We start from the raw sequence: 17,774 nt of genomic DNA on the forward strand, positions 1-17,774 counted from the left end.
CTTTGTCCCTCATTGCTATGTGATCGTGGGCAACTTGCTTCTCAAACTCGTAATTTCTTCATCTATAAAAGGCAGATAGGAATAGTGCGTCCTTCATAGAGTTGTTTGGAAGGTTAGGTATGTTAATGCATGTTGGCAAGAAATTTAGCATAATACCTATTACTACTGTCATCTAATATTTTGGGTGTTGTTTTTTTTTTTTGTACAGGGTGATGACCAGTTAAATGTATTTGGAGAGGACACCATGGGAGGTGAGTTTCCTTTACTGATCAGACCAGAGTTGTGTTCTAGTAGCTTTGAGTGTATCTTCTTGATTAAACACCAACCGAGAGATAATGAACTACAAACAGCATGTGGCTTTCCTTAGCCAAGCTCCATGATTCAGACTGGAACTCTTTGGATCTTTCCTCCCTTGGTCCATGCAAAGAAACCAAGGGGGACCCCTTACTTAGAGATGCATTTCCTGACTACCCAGAGAACATGACCCTCGACGTGCTCAGCGAAAATAAGATGTTCTGGTAAAGTATGTGTGGGAAACACTGAATGTTCAATCCCCTTTGGAAGAGGAACACATAATGGCATAGCAAGACTCCCACAAGTCCTGCCATAAAGACAGCTGGCTAACTTTAACATTCTTTAGATTTATTGGAATTCCAAAGTCTTTTTCCTGTACAGTAGTTATTGATCTGCGGTGTGCTGTTCGGATGCAACCCAAGAAACACCCAAAATATCTTGCTTTGTAACAGTTCTCGTGTCAGAAGTCTAGCAACAACTAAGAAGTCCAGCCTTAACTAGTGACACATAGAACTGAAAATAGATAAAATTATGTGAATTTGAGATTGTCCAAAAGAGATAATGTTCCCGATTGCCCTGGGTCATGTACCTTCTAACATTTCCACTTGGTTATAAATGTTGCTGTAATTATGGTTCATGAAAATATGTTTGTATTGACTATGAGCACATACAAGTAAGGGAGCTGGCTTTCCAAATAACCCTAGCTCTAATTCTATGCTGATCCATGAGCATGAGCCCTTTCATGATAATGGCTATAACAGTATGTGAAAATCTCAGTTACCAAATGACATCATGGTGATTCATGGGGAAAGGCACATACACGTGAGCCAAGTACAAATAATCAACCTAGTCCCAACTGGATAAGGATTGACAGATTGCCAACCAGAGCTTCCCTTTTTCCTGATTATAAGATTAACATGCATTCATTGTGGAAATTTTTTTAAGGTAGAAAATAAGAGCGGTCTAAAATCTTATGACCTCTAAATAATCATGGTTAACATTCTATATATTTTATTCCATTGTGTTTGTTATATACTTATTTTTACATAGTTGAGAATACATGTGTATATGCAAATGTCATTCTTTTTGTGTATATCATAAGCATATTCTCATGTCATTACAAACTATAATGTTACCTTGTGATGACTACATTTTATAAATGGTTCACCATAGGTACAACTATACCTAATAATAACCACAGACACTTTCCTAGATTGCAAATAGATGAAAAGTTGGTCCACTTTATATAGAATTGTTGAATCACTATATTGTACACCTGAAACTAATATAACCCTGTATGTTAACTATATGGGAATTTTTTTTTTAAATCATTGCTCAGCTTCAAAAAAGGAAGCTGGAAGTCTAGAGAACATGAGATGACCATCTGGTCCACTAGTTAAAAGCACCAATGTATGTGTGCCTTTAATAGAAAGCTCCAGATAACATAGGATTTTTCCAGTTGCTGTAGGCTATTCTGTAAAGAGACTGCAGTATCTCTTTGATTAGAAAGAACAAAATTTTCATCCCTCAGTTTGAAAACCAAATGTTTCCCAAAACCCCAAATTCACATCTTTCCTCTGATTTTAGCTTCCCTGTTCCTTTCCCCTCTTGCTCCCAATCCAATTCTTCTTCTCCCATTCTGTCTCTGGAATTGGGTCTTTCCCTCAGCTAATAGTGGATTCCAACAAAAAGGTGGAATTGTGTATATAAATGAAGCATCCCAATTCTACCGAAAAGCAAGTTTGATAACCGTCAGAGGAGCGATCTAGCTTTTAAAAGTACTTATCATCTACATAAAACGTGAAGTGGAAGTCAGAGTCCTATCAGTTCATTTTAAGTGTAAAAATTGCAGTTTTGTCACCAAGATGGGAAATAAAAACCTTGTACTATCTCTCCGTCATTTCACCCATCATTTTAGTCGACTCACCCCCATAGGATGAGCAAAAACAGCTGCTTCCAGAACAGGAAAAGAGCTCCGCCTACACTGGGAGCTCAGGGCTGGCTCCACCCAGTCCGGCCCCTCCCTCCTGGGTCTCCCCACCAAGGGGGCTGCTCCAGGAACTACCACAGCCCAGGGTCTGAAATGCACAGCTCAGGGGCCCGGGGCTCCAACAAAAGCACCAATACCTTTGAACTTTAGAATCTTTACTTTAAAACTTCATGCAGGGGAGCCTGGGTGGCTCAGTGGGTTAAAGCCTCTGCCTTCAGCTCATGTCATGATCCCAGGATCCTGGGATCGAGCCCTGCATCAGGCTCTCTGCTCAGCGGGGAGCCTGCTTCCTCCTCTCTCTCTCTACCTGCCTCTCTGCCTACTTGCGATCTTTGTCTGTCAAATAAATGAAATCTTAAAAAAAAAAAAAAAACTTCATGCATATTTTTCATGAAGTGAAAAATCACAATATCCTACATCCTAATATATTACTGTCTACTCGGCGTATATTATAGTTTGCAAAGCATCTCCCTTAGCATAGGGGGTAACAAGAACCATAAAGTGTTCAAAATTGTCATCAGTTCCTCCATCTGCAGTCGCATCTGTCCACTGAGGGAAGCATCTAGTCTCAGATCTAGTTTGTTTGTCAGGCATGGCGCTCTAAAAGCTGAACTCTAGAGATCAGCTCTTGTCAGCCACAATTCACAACACTCCACGCCCACCCACCTCACTGGTTTAGAATCTTTGCCCGGCCTTCACCTAAGCACATCAAAGAAAGTCTTCTCAAGTTCTTTGTGGAATCGGCCGGCCACCCCCAATCCCACCCCTGCGGGTATGAAATTAAGCAGCTCAGACATGAGCCAGTCCCAGGATCGACTTGAACATGGTGACATCCTCTGAGTCCGCTAGAGCCTGCCCTTCGGCTTTTCACCAGCATTTGCTCACGATGGCCTCTAGGTTGGAGCCGCACTTCCCTTAGTGGCTTGTGTAGACTCCCTCTATGAACTTCAGTGCATCGTGAACTAACCTCCTTCGTCTGTGCTGTTGGCCTGCCCCCAAAGTCTCTGACCCTGTCCTGGCACAGCTGAGTAGGCCGCCCGATCTCCATACCTAAAGCCCGCAGCCTTAAAGCCGGGGAGAGTTCAAGTGCTCACTAAATTTTTTTTTTTTTTTTTTTTTGAGGTTTGAGGATCCTCTGCTTCCAAGCTCTAACAGTTGACACTTTCACAGAGCCATTCCCAATTCAAGTTTTCAAGTAACCTCACTCATACTCTTAGAATTTGGGTTTACTTTAGGTATCTTAAACATGCAGGGTGCCTGGGTGACTCAGGCAGTTGAACGTCGACTCTTGATTTGGCCCAGGTCATGATGTCAGGGTTGTGAAAGGGAGCCCGGTGCTGGGCTCTGCACTGGATATGGAGCCTGCTTGAGGTTCTCTCTCTCCCTCTGCCCCTCCCCCTCCTCAAAAAAAAAAAAAATCTCTTTTAAACACGCAACAATAAATTTGCGTCATAAATTTGGCCAAGAGAGAAATGGGACCGTTTCCTACTGTGGTCCATTCATTTACGGGAACCACAAAATCATAGGTATTTGAACCAAAAGAGACGTTAGAGATCACTACTTGACTTACAACACCTTTACTTTATGAATGGAGAAACTGAAGTCCAAGGAGAGGAAGTCATTAGACTAAGGCTAGTCAGTTGAGATCCGAAGCAAAAGTACAGCTTTACCTACCCATCCTTCATGGCCACCTACTACACCACATGACAGCTGGAACTCTTTTAGGGATCTACACACTCTGGAGGATATTGCACTTTGCCAAAAATTCCTAACCATCCCCTGCTTTGAAGTAGTAGTCCCCCTCTTACACTGTTGGTGGGAATGCAAACTGGTGCAGCCACTCTGGAAAACGGCGTGGAGCTTCCTCAAAAAGTTAAAAATAGAACTACCTGATGATCCGGCAATTGCATTAGTAGGTATTTACCCAAAGGGTAGAGCCGCTGCCTTCGGCTCAGGTCGTGATCTCGGGGTCCTGGGATTGAGTCCCGCATCGGGCTCTCTGCTCAGCAGGGAGCCTGCTTCCCTATCTCTCTCTCTGGCTGCCTCTCCATCTACTTGTGATTTCTCTCTGTCAAATTAATAAATAAAATCTTTAAAAAAAAATACATGTTCAAAAGTTGTACATGTGCCCTGATGTTTCTAGCAACATGATCAACAATAGCCAAATTATGGAAAGAACCCAAATGTCCAGCGACTGATGACTGAATGGGGGGTAAATATATATATATACATATAATGGAAGATGACTCAGCCATCTTCCCATTTGCAATGACAGAGATGAAGCTGGAGAGTGTAATGCTAAGTGAAATATGACTTCACTCATATGTGAAATTTTAAAAAATAATAATTTTTAAAAATTTAAAAAGCAGAACAAACAAACGTCGGTAGGATAAAATAGAGAGGCAAACCAAAAAAACAGACTCTTGACTACAGAGAACAAACTGATGGCTACCAGAGGGGAAGTGGGTGGGGGATGGGTGAAATGGGGGATGGGGATTAAGGAGGGCACTTGCTGTGATGAGCACTGGGTGTTGTATGAAAGTGATGAATCACCAATTTCTACACTTGAAATGAATATTACACCATATGTTATCTAACAGGAATTTAAATAAAAACTTGAAAAAAATAAAGTAGTGGTTCCCAAAACTCAGTCCTCACTCTTATCATCTTTGTGATTTTTGCTTCATCTCTGTATGTATATGAACTATACTAGGAATTATTCACTTAATATTTTTCTCTAAATTGGCTCACAGTTATTACTTAAATACACTTATTTTAGAAGGAATTTTATATCACTACCTTAAATGGAAAATAGAATTATTTTCTGTAAACAGGAACTATAGTTAAGATATTGTCTTCTAGATGTCCATTTGTACTTTAAGCCTTCTTTATTAAACGAGATCAGCAGATATTAAGAAAAGAATATAAAATAATGTAAAACTGAGAAACTTAGAAATATTTTAAATAATTTTAAAAATTATCTTTCTTTGTAATTCATGCTATTTAATGGCCTATCAGTTTTGCCACCTAAAATTGATAGTTTGCGTTAAAATGAAATAGGTTACCTAGGTCTGGGAATAAGGCTGAAATGGTCACTGGTGCCTATTAACTATGACCTATTAACACATTTACTCAACTTGGGCTTCTTACCAAATAAATCTACAAGATTTGGTTTTTACACAACATGAGTAATACCAGGGTTTCAAAACAGTTTTTCTTGCCAATAACTTAAATTATTCTTACTTTAAAGGTTTCATGGAAGATTTGAGAAAGCGCAAAATTATTTTCATGATTGGTGAGTAACCACCCTCAAGTTTTCTAATGCAACTGCTACTAATACACAACTTGATAGAGAAAAAAGACTGTTCTTTTCTCACTGTGCTTTGAAGTCTTGCTCCTTTTTTGGTTAGGATAATACCTCTGAGGCTGCTGGGTTGTTGCTTTTGTTTATGCAGTTTTATATTGTTTTTGGCATTGTATCTTTATAGAGTAGACAAAGTAGGACTCAAAGGAATGTCAGATTCCTGAGTTTAGCCCTACAATAATAAAATACATTATAATCCCATGGGTATGAAGATGTCCTACATCAAAATATAACACACACCTTTTCTGTTTGAACAATAAGTCAATGCTCCCCAAACCTCACTGCTAAAAATACCAGCAATCACATATTCAAACATATTTCAGTAACCATACCCTGCATTCCTTTTAGCTAATGATAAAAACAATCTCACTTATCTTATGCCTCGTACAATGGAAGCTACTGATAAGTTAAGTCATGGGACAAAATTCACTTGGGGTTCACCTGCTTTTTCTAAGTGCCTACTGTGTTCCAGTTTATCTCATTTAATCTTTCTCTAGTCCTATAGGTTGGTGGTTTATCTTTATGACATATCTGTTAACACAGGTAAGGAAACTGAGACTCAGGAAGGTAAAGGAGTTGGTCCGAGGTCACATAGCTAATGAGCGTAAGAGGCGTATGTCCATTTTTCCCCATGGAGATCAATGGGGCTATTTGAGCAATAGTTATAATTACACAGAAAAGCACAAACTATTGTCAGAGCACCTCCCAAAACTTGGTACTTCTCCCTCTAATGATTCAAGTCTGTAGAAAAGTGAATACTCCTACCTTTGCACTTTTCAAAAAATGTCTATTCATATTCAGAAATAATGAAAAGGTCCACACCTCCTCAGTGAGTGGGAAAAAGAATGGTTATCAGCACCCAAGAAATAAAATTGGATAAACTTAGAATCTTGCACTCTGAAGTCAGGATGTTGCCTTGGAAATCTCTCACTAAATTTCCCTCCTTGTTAGATGAAGAAACTGAGTCCCAGAGAACTTAAGAGGTTTGATCAAGGTCATTTCCACAACTGGTGACAGAGGGGAGACCAGGGCTATAGCTCCCCATTCCAGACCTCTCCCCACTCCACCACTCAGTTGTTGGGTTGTTTCCCTGGACTGTCTCCTACATTGAGTCACCCACCCCATACTTACTGAGTATTGGACCTGTGCTGGGCCATGAGCAGGAATCACAGAGTTTCCTTTCTAGATGGAAAGGAGAACTCATGGAATTATTACCACATAGGAAGGAAACAAAGAGCTGAAGTAGAACAACATTGGTTGAGTATCTGGGGTAGATGTGGGTAATCAGAGTGATCAGGCAAAAGTTTCCCCACAGAGGTGACGTGGGGAAGGAGGAGATGGAGCAACGGGAGAAATTCACAGAGGTGAGAGGAGGAAGAATTCCAGCCAAAAAGAATGGTGTTTCTTGAGCAGTGAGAGTTCTGGAGCCCAACCTGGGTACTGTCCCCTGACCTGCTTGCCTCTCATTGACCTTAACCTTGGAAACTGGAGGAACTCTTGTCACACTTTTTATATTCTTTTCAGAAAGTAAAAGTACATCATTTCTGCTCCTTAACTGAAGAGAAACTGAAGAGAAACAGCAACGAAAATTCCCCTTTCCACATAAAATTTAATCATTCTTCTTGGCATCAAGGCCACACGCAATGACTTATACATTCTGTTCAGCTTTTATCTTAGGGGCCAAATTAGGAAAAGGAGACACTCCTTAAACCTGACATTCAGTATCTAAGGAATGAGCTTTTATTATCACATCGAGATCTTTATTTTTAATTAGGTGGTCCAAAACAAAGCTTCTAAAAATAGTATAGCATATTTTGTGGTTATTATTTTCTCTAGCAATAATATCATTTCAGATTTACCCAGTTTAGCACTCATGATTAAATTCTGAAATGTATTTTCAAGCATCACTTCTATCTGTCCGCATGTAACTAAAGCCCTTGGCTCACCTGTTATTAAGACCTGTACCCTTCACAGAGTCAAACAGCACAATATAAAATCTTTGCCATCAGACACAGCTTGAGACGCCCCCAGGGGTCCACAGACTACACTCCAAGAACTGTTGTTCTGAATAAAGGTTTTTCTTATATTAACCAAACTCTCCTGTATTTTAACTTACTGGCCAGTTACTATTCTTGTAAAGATTTCTGCCTACTGTTTGGGCAGGAAAAGGTACAAACCCACTGTGATATGAGGAAAAATGATTGTTGTTGAATTTATTGGACTCTGCTTGAAAATTAAGGCCTTAGTGCTATATACTGCCATGACAGATGGCAGAATGTATTTGGGGGCTGTATTGTAGGTCAGTTGGAAGCTCATAAAAATACTCGGGATGTCATGGACACACCCATAGCGGTTTTGATGAGCCCTGATATACGAGAGTCCATCGATTTCAGTGCAACAGGTGTGGTGTTGCCTATATGAGAAGATAGTTGAACTTTTAACATTTCATACTACTGTCTGGACATCTACCAAGACACATGGCATTTTAGTATTAGCCAGAAACTAGGTTGTCATCCTCGCTGTTAGTCTGAAGATAAAAAACAATATTCCTAAAGCACTGTCCCCCTGCTTTAAAGACCTTCAAAGCCTTCTCCCCACGGGCCTCTAGGTGCCTTCCCATTTCCCACTCCAACCCGCAGGAGTCTGTGGCTCCAACCACACCTGCCTTATCTTCATCTCTTGAACTTCCCTCGCTTTTGCCATTCCCGTCGCTTGAAATGTCTCCTCCCCTCGCTGACGATACCCCAAGGTCAGGCTTAGGTTCTAGCTCCCTGTGACGTCTTCTCTAGTGGCCAGCCTTCTGCCTGTGTGCTCTTCCACTGCTCATTTAGATACCCCATAATGACTTAGGAGACAAGTATTTGTTGGCATAATGAGTTCTTTAGGAGGCAGTGTGGTCAGTTTCCATAACAACCAAAGTAGCCATTGGAACTCTTGGACTGGAGCTGACAGGCAGGTTGACGCTGCGAGTAGCCGTTGCTGGCAGGGTAATTCTCAGGTTAATTGTGAGCCTAATCAGACACTCCTGACTCCATTGTAGCTGCTCCCCTCTCCCTGAGAACAGCAATACCAGCTTACTATTCTCCCCAAAGCTGGTGCATTTCTTGCTCATTTCCAAAGTAGTTTGAGTCATGGTTAATAGCACTGACCACCGTCCGGGTGAAAAACTTGTTCAGGAAAGGTGTACTGTCCGACTGACCTAGTTAGCCCTTTGAAAGTGGTGTGAAGGGGCGCCTGGGTGGCTCAGTGGGTTAAGCCTCTGCCTTTGGCTCAGGTCATGATCTCAGGGTCCTGGGATCAAGCCCCATATCGGGCTCTCTGCTCAGCGGGGAGCCTGCTTTCCTTCCTTTCTCTGCCTGTGATCTCTGTCTGTCAAATAAATAAGTAAAATCTTAAAAAAAAAAAAAGAAAGAAAGTGGTGTGAATATTACCTCTTTGTTATGAAGAAGGCAGCTCTGTCACTCTTTCTAGAGAAATACTTTCCACAGGACAGGTGTGAGATCTCATAGGATCAGGCCAGTGATCAAAAGGATTGGAAAAGGTTCTCTGGACTTTGATAGTTCACACACAAGACGTAAGAACTGTGCTGCTGTACAAGACTAGGGCTCAGTCATGGCTGAAAATGGAAAAGTATTTGGATAGTGTAAATGTCCTTTAAAGGACCTCATTATGTCCCACTAACAGGCTCCTACAGTTTTCACAACCTCTTCTGGTACATTTCTTTCCTTTCTCTCTCTCTCTCTGTATTTTTTTAATCTCTTGATCATTATCTTGCTCTTATCCAATCTATTTTGGCTTCTTTTTCTCTTCTGTGCTTTTCATAGCCTGCCTGTGCCCAAAGTGTGACATAACCTGAATTTCCATTAATTCCTTTCCAAAGCTTTGGCTTCAATTTAGAAAATCATCTGACTTTACAGGTGAGGTGTGATACTAATGGCATTATGGTCAAGACATCATTCTGGGCCTATAGCATTCAGGATGTCAGGGCCACAGATGGCTTTGTGTACCTTAGCAGGAGTACTGATAAACGACTTCTAAGTAGTAAGCTTTGGGAGGCACTTTTACAGTATTTTGTGTTATTCTGTGTATTTTTAACCCAGTGTAAACTAGTCCTATTTATTTACTAGGGAAAATTGTAGAAATGAGAATTCTTACTTAAAAACTCAATTTTTTTAAAAGATTTTATTTATTTGAGAGAGGAAGAGAGAGAGCACAAGCAGGGGAAGCAGCAGAGGAGAGGGAGAAGCAGACTTCTTGCTGAACAGGGAGCCTGATTTGTGGCCCCCAGGATCAAGACCTGAGCTCAAGGCAGACATTTAACTGACTGAACCACCCAGGTGCCCCTAAAACTCAATATTTTAATGCCTGCCATTATTTCACTATAGCCCTAATGTCATTTCATTGTTGCTCTTTTGTCAAAGAACTATGAATTAACCTAATATTTAGGGAATATTAACTTGGGGCCCAGATTAAAATTTTTCATGACATCGACGCACATATTTGGTTCAATAAAAAATGAAAGGCAAAGTTTGTTTTCATTTGAGGTAGCGGTATTAGAAGCCAACATCCACTGAGCACTGAACACACACTAGACACTGTATAATGTTATCTTATTTAATGCTTGATTCCACCCTATGGGGAAGGTACCATCCCCAGCCTGACTTTTCAAGTAAGATGTTAGAGAGTTAAATAATTTGCTAGGTGGCACCTGCGTGGCTCAGTCATTAAGCATCTGCCTTGGGCTCAGCTCATGATCTCAGGGTCCTGGGATGAGCCCCGCATTGGGCTCCCTGCTCAGCAGGAAGCCTGCTTCTCCCTCTCCCACCTCCCCCATTGTGTTCCCTCTCTCACCGTCTCTCTCTCTATCAAATAAATAAAGTCTCTTTTTTTAAAAAAATCCTTGAAAATAAGTAAATAAATAACTTGCTGAGAAGTGACAGATCTGGGGCTTGAAAGCTTGGATTTTATCACTGGCAACAGATGCTGCCGATTATTGTCCTTGAAGCGACGGGCTTCCTTTATTTCTTTTCAAGAAAATGTCTGCTAGAGACTCAAATCTGAAAATCCATAGTTTATCTGTTAGTCCATCCATGAGAAGGTAAAAATGGTGTTCAGTTAGGAAAAGCAACTAGTTAAGCAACTCAAACAATCACATCGTGTTTTTCCTCAAGAAAACCATTAACCTAGATGTGCTAAAGCACTTTGTGCATACTTCACACGAAATACTAAAATGACATATACTTAAGGCCTGAGACTGAATAAAACTAATCTTTTATACTGCTTCATCAAGGCCATTCTTTTTTTTTTTTAAAGATTTTATTTATTTATTTGACAGAGAGAGAGATCACAAGCAGACGGAGAGGCAGGCAGAGAGGGAGATAGAGGGAAGCAGGCTCCCTGCTGAGCAGAGAGCCTGATGTGGGACTCGATCCCAGGACCCTGAGATCATGACCCGAGCCGAAGGCAGCGGCTTAACCCACTGAGCCACCCAGGCGCCCATCATCAAGGCCATTCTTAACACTGGCATTTTCTTTTTGTTTTACTGAGAGTTCGCTAGATGATACATCTAGTTCAATTGGAGGCAGCTGTCTTGATTCCCACTGTGGTTTTATAACAATTGCTTCTGTACTATTAGTGAAAGGCAATAGTCTCTAAGTGTTGTAATGAAAATAGGGGACCTCCCCCAAAATACAAATACACAGGGCACCTGGGTGGCACGGTCCGTTGAGTTATTCCACTCTTGGTTTCAGCTCAGGTTGTGATCTCGAGGTCATGAGATTGAACCCCACTTTGGGGCTGCTTGAGATTCTCTCCCTCCCTCTCCCACCGTCCCTCCCCTCACTTTTCCTCTCTCTCTCTCTCTCTCTCTCTCTCAAATAAATAATAATTTTTAAAAAATACAAAAACACTGGGGCGCCTGGGTGGCTCAGTGCATTAAGCCTCTGCCTTCAGCTCAGGTCATGATCTCAGGGTCCTGGGATTGAGCCCCGCCCGCATCAGGCTTTCTGCTCAGAAGGGAGCCTGCTTCCTCCCTCTCTCTCTGCCTGCCTCTCTGCCTACTTGTGATCTCTCTCTGTCAAATAAATAAATAAAATATGTTTTAAAAATACAGAAACACTCATTCAAAGGTATATGCGCACCCCTGTGGTTATTGCAGCTGTACAGTAGCCAGATCATGGAAGCAGCCCAAGTGTCGGTCGGTAGATGAATGGATAAAGATGTGGTAGACACACACACACCACAGAGTATGACTCAGCCATAAGGAAGAATGAAATCTTGCCATTTGCCATGACATGGATGGAATGAGCGAGAATTATGCTAAGCAAAATAAGTCAGTCAGAGAAAGACAAATACCATATGGTTTCGCTCTTATGTGGAATTTAAGAAACAAAAGAATCATAGGGGGAAAAAAGGGAGAGGCAAGCCCAGAAACAGGCTTTTAACCATGGAGAACAACCTGATGGTTTGTTGGGTGGGAGATGGGTGAAACAGGTAGTGGAGACCCAAGAGGGCACTTGTGTGATGAGCTCGGGGTGTTGAATGGAAGCGTTCAGTCACTATATTGCACACCTGAAACTAATAAAATGCTTTATGGTAACTACTGGGATTGAATTTGAAAGAAAAAATAGAGCACCCCACCCTACCCCCAGCATCTGTGACCACACTTTGAGAACCAAGTATGATCAATTAAGGTATGGGGTCTGTTAAGCAGGTGTATGAAACCCTGTACTTGGCATTTGGGAAATCTTGGAGGATAAAGTAGTCCCTTGTGCTTTCTTTTGGCTTGTCCGTCCAAAAACAAATAGCCTCACAAATGTGAGCAAGAGGTCAGGGGTAAAGTGGTACAATTACTGAAAACCCCTTTTCCAGGGCTGTTGTGGGCCTGGAAAAGTTCTGAATGTTCCTGTGTAGCCAGTGGTGTGAGGGATGCCTGAAAGGAAATCCTGGGTGCTAGTCAGAGGTGGGCCAAGATGAATGCTTCAGGAGAACTCACAGGAGACTCCAAAGCAGGAGCCAGCTGCAGGTGGAGGGGACAGGTGTCCAGGATCAGTAGCACCAGAAGAACCAGGACTGGAGGAAGGGTGTGGAGAACCCTTGAGGTGATAGAACAGCCCGACATGGAGACTGACGTTTGAGCTTGAATTAGTCCCATCAGGCCGTAGCCTGAGTGGCTTGTAAACAACAGAAACTCATTTCTCACAGCCTTGGAGGCTGGGAAGTCTAAGATCAAGACACTGACAGATTTGACGTCTGGTGAAGGTCGACATCCTGATTCGTAGACAGCTTCTTTTCCCTGTAACCTCATGTGGTGGAGGGGAGGGAGTGCTTTAAGACCTCTTTTTTAAAAGGCACTAATCCTATTCATAGGGCTCTCCACCCTCCTGCCCTGATACCTTCCAAAGCCCCAATCCAGGTACCATCACACCATAACATATGGGTTTGAAGGGGACACCAGCATTCAGTCATAGCCGAAAAGTGGACTATCGTGGTTATCAGAAATTATTGGATGAGACTATGAAAACTCAGACTAGACTTCATTGAGTTTCTCCTATAAAATGGAAACGGGTAGCCCATCAGCTAGACTGGGTTCACAGAAAGAAGTATGTTTCCATCTGACTGCCAAACCTGTGGTCTGCCCTAACTGAACATCATCTCTGTCCCAGACATAGATGCATGATCGCCACAGCCCTTTCTCCATGAAGGCACGAAGTTATTAAGGGCCCTTTTGGCACTCTTCTGGCCTGACATCTGTATTTTCAAACTCCAGCCTTTCAGGATGGAAGAGTAAAAGAAGAGAGACATTGGGCCCTTTCCAAGAGAGCCTCAAATGCACTTACAAACCAATGGGATGGCTTTCTAATGTTGGAGAAATGCAGGCCTTGTGTACTGACCGCCAACCTACTTAATCACACAAACCTTTTTCCTGCAAAAAGGTTCTAAGTAATGTTGAATAGAACAAAACACTTTCTTTATTTAATCAGACCAAATTGATAAACCTATATCCAGGGCTCACTATGCTTAGAGAACTATGAGGTTCATTCAGTACAACACGGAACAGTCCTTGGAACACTGCACGACATGGCAGAAGTACAGGGGTTTTTTCCATGTTTTTTTAAATTATTTTCTCAGGAAAGGAATGTTGCTGAGTAAACTGAGTCATCCAGAAGGGCAAACTATTGCTAAAAAGAAAAGCACGCAGGTGAATGACTTTAACCAAGTGAAGGGTTTGGGGAGCTCACATCATCATACTCATTGTACCCACTTCTTGAAATCTTTTTGGAAACACCATTAACTTACCAACAGAATCACCTGGTGAAGAGTTGGTTACTCAACCTGTTCACTCATCCAAGGCCGCATCTCCAGGCCTGACTCACTGAAAGCTTCTTTTGCTTGTTCTGAGACCCACTAAGAATGATCAATGCCACAGACTCTAGAAGGACCCAGCACTGAATGTGAAAGAACACCCCAAATCTTGTGTTTATATCTAACATCTGTGTGCCCTTGGGCCAATCCCTTAGCCTCTCTGAATTTCTTTTAAAATGGCAAAATAAGGATGCCTGGGTGGCTCAGGCATTAAGTGTCTGCCTTTGGCTAGGGTCATGGTCCCAGGGTCCTGGGATAGAGCCCTACATCAGCCTCCCTGCTTGGTGGGAAGCCTGCTTCTCCCTCCTCAACTCCCCCTGCTTAAGTTCCCTCTCTTCCTGTGTATCTCTCTGTCAAGTAAATAAATAAAATATTCAAAAATAATAATAATAATACAATTAAAATAAAATGGCAAAATAATATTTGTTTTCTGTCTACCCCAAATTTGAGCCACTAATGAATTGACACATTGCTAACTGTTCTCGCAATTAGAAGCATGTACAACAGAGACATTGCCCCAAAAAAGTAAAGCTTGAAAGCTATTGAATAACTCCAAGTCCTCATCTTCTACCTCTAAATATTTATTTTAATTACCTAATAATAATATTAAAACTAACATATACTGGTGACTTACTACAGTCTAGATACTGGGGTGCATTTTTACATACTCTCATATTTATTTCTCACACCAGTCATCAGTACTCATGTTCTTTCCCATTTTATAGATGAAGAAGTAGAGACTCAGAAGATTAGGGAAATTTCCCAAAGCTACACTGTTTAATAAGTGACAGAGTTGGAACTCATACCCCACGTTCCCAGACTTCAATGCCCATGCTCAAACACTATTATAGATATGTAGTAAGGAGAGCTTATGGGAGTAGAGTGGGTGGAGGACGAGTTTGCTATAATTATGTGAACAAATGTCCCAATTTTCTATTTGACTTTGTTCCTATATAGCTAACTATTGATGTCTGAAAGCAAAGACAAAATAATAAGACATCAAACGAATATCAGTGAAACAGACCTCTGAGTGCCTCCGCCATGTTCTGCCAATTATTTGCAATTCCGTAATAACTTCAAAACAGGGAACAATTTGAAGCCATAAAAGTATCTGAACTGTTCTGAACACCGCCCCCTCCCCCCAAAGCACATTGATTTTGGAATACACACTGCATCTTTTTACTAAGAAGGCATATCGTGGGTATCTTTTTTGTGAGCATAACCAAAAGTATTTCAAAGAACCAGGGGCAACAATGAGCAAGTGTTAGAGAATGTGGTTCTGGGTACATCTGAAGGAACCTGGTGCCTCTGAGATTTTCTTTGTGGGTTGAATAGAGCACCTTGACCACATACTGATTTCAAACAATGGCTTCGTTTAGAGGTGGAGGGAAAAAATAGCCTCAGCCAGGGGATATACAGACTTTACATGGCCTGTGTAACTCTCTAACGGTAAAAATATTTTCTCACTGCTATCTTAAAATTCTCTCATTAACTGTATATTCCTTTGGGTGACTTTCATTAATTCATTTTATATTTACTGAGTTTCTGCCATCTAGGAGCTAAGTGACAGATTAATCATATGAAGATGAGAGATCTCAAGGAGCTCGTATTGTAGGGAGGGAGCCAACAACCCCCTCAACGCGGCACGTGTCATGGCAGCGGCACAACGGATGGGAGAATGACTGAAGCGAGTCGTGGGTGTGGAGAAGGAAGTCAGCTGAGTCCCGAGGAAGAAAAGGAATTGGCCAAGGGCTAAGTGGGAAGGAAGTTGGCGTGAGTCGATGGCAAGGAGAGGGAGCACGTGCGTGAGAGCCTCAGAAGTGTGGGGGGGTGGCACGTGGTGAGAGGCGGAGCTGGAGACAGATGCAGGGTCCAAGGCAGGAAAAGCTGAGAACACTGGGCTAACAAATACAGCCCTCAGCCTGTAGCCACAGCGAGCTGCCAAGGCTTTCACTCCGTCACACGCCACCAGATCTGGATTTCAGTAAGCGCATTCTGGAAGCAGTGAGAGGGAGCCTAGGCTGCAGCAGGGGGGGGCCCAGCCGCAAGGTCAGATGGGGGTCCTGCAGGGGAGGAGCAAGGAGGTTGTGGAAGTGGAAGAGAGGAAACCGATCCAAAAGATTTCGGGAAGTAGAATCCATAGGACGTAAAGATCCGTTGTGTTCGGGTGAGTGAGAGGACAGAGCATGACTCCGAAGTAGCTAGTTTGGATGACCAGATAAACTGAGGTGTCGTTCAAGGAGATAGGACATGTGGAGAAGAAATGACTTTTGAGAGAGAGAGAGATGAAGAGTTTAGTTATAAACATTTTAAAATCGAGATGCTGGGCACCTGGGTGGCTCAGAGGGTTAAGCGTCTGCCTTCGGCTCAGGTCACAATCCTGGCGTCCAGGGATCGAGTCCCACATCAGGCTCTCTGCTCAGCAGGGAGTCTGCTTCTCCCTCTGACCCTTACCCCTCTCACGCTCTCTCCCTTTCTCTCTCTCTCTCTCTCTCTCTCTCTCAGTCTCTCTCCAATAAATAAATAAATAATAAATAATAAATAAATGCTTATGCTAACAGGTCCATTTGACAGAGGTCTTTTTTTTTTTTTAAGATTTTTTTTTCTCAATTTATTTATTTTCAGAAAAACAGTATTCATTATTTTTTCACCACACCCAGTGCTCCATGCAAGCCGTGCCCTCTATAATACCCACCACCTGGTACCCCAACCTCCCACCCCCCCGCCACTTCAAACCCCTCAGATTGTTTTTCAGAGTCCATAGTCTCTCATGATTCACCTCCCCTTCCAATTTACCCAAAAGCACATACCCTCCCCAATGTCCATAACCCAAACTCCCTTCTCCCAACCCCCCTCCCCCCAGCAACCCACAGTTTGTTTCGTGAGATTAAGAGTCACTTATGGTTTGTCTCCCTCCCTATCCCATCTTGTTTCATGGACTCTCTTTTATTTTTTTTAATCTAGTACCCATTATTATGGGTACAAGTCCTGGCTGTAGTCACAGATGTGGAATTCACCAAGATACAACAGCAGTGAAATACGCATGTGCGAGGGATCACCCCAGGTTGCTTTGGGACCGTGAGGCTGCAGGGAAGTTGAGACCTGAAGTCGAGGAAACACCCATGTCAGAGCCCAGCGAGGAGAAGACAGAGAGGGAAGCAGACTATCAAGAGCAAACGGTGTTCTAGAAGGCCAGGAGGAGAGAGTCTCCGTGTGGGCCAGGTCAAATAGAATGTCATGAGACTTGTCGGCTGAGTCTGGCCACTGCAGAATTACCGGTGCCTTTGGTGAGAGCAGTTTCGGTGGAAGAGAGAGGAGTAAAGCCAGCTTGGTGAGGGGCGCTTGGGAGTAAGGAAATGAGGATGCGTATAGACTAACTTGCAAGAGATTTGGCTCTGAGAGAAAGGAGGTCAAAAGTGGATGTGAGAGAATTGAGCATATTTATATAAAAAGGTAGTGATGGAAGGTCTGTGTGGCTCAGTCAGTTAATCGTCTGACTCTTGATTTTGGCTCAAGTTGTGATATCAGGGTTGTGGGATCAAGCCCCATATTGGGCTCCCTGCTCTGCAGGAAGCCACCTTCTCCCTCCCCCAAGTCCCCTGTTTGTGTTTCCCCTCTCTCTCTCTCTCTCTCTCTCTCTCTCGGTCAAATGAATAAATAAAATATTTTAAAATAATAATGAGAGAGAGAGAAAGAGAGAGAGAGAGAGGAGGTACAGAATCTAGTTAAAAGCACAACCTACTTAAGTTCATATGCTTGCTC

At 42.4% G+C, this 17,774-nt stretch overlaps 1 protein-coding gene across 2 annotated transcripts in view; it reads left to right on the plus strand.

The window, feature by feature from the left end:
- AK5 (adenylate kinase 5) overlaps nt 1–17,774 on the plus strand; it is a 239,569-nt gene that overhangs the window by 176,948 nt on the left and 44,847 nt on the right. For both annotated transcript variants that reach the window (XM_044238491.1, XM_044238492.1), the window contains exons 9-10: nt 209–251; nt 5,535–5,579. In XM_044238491.1, the coding sequence (XP_044094426.1) occupies nt 209–251; nt 5,535–5,579 (88 nt within the window). The remainder of the gene's footprint in view (nt 1–208; nt 252–5,534; nt 5,580–17,774) is intronic.

This window comes from Neovison vison, chromosome 2 (assembly GCF_020171115.1).
Source record: "Neovison vison isolate M4711 chromosome 2, ASM_NN_V1, whole genome shotgun sequence".
NCBI classification, from domain to species: Eukaryota; Metazoa; Chordata; class Mammalia; order Carnivora; family Mustelidae; genus Neogale; species Neogale vison.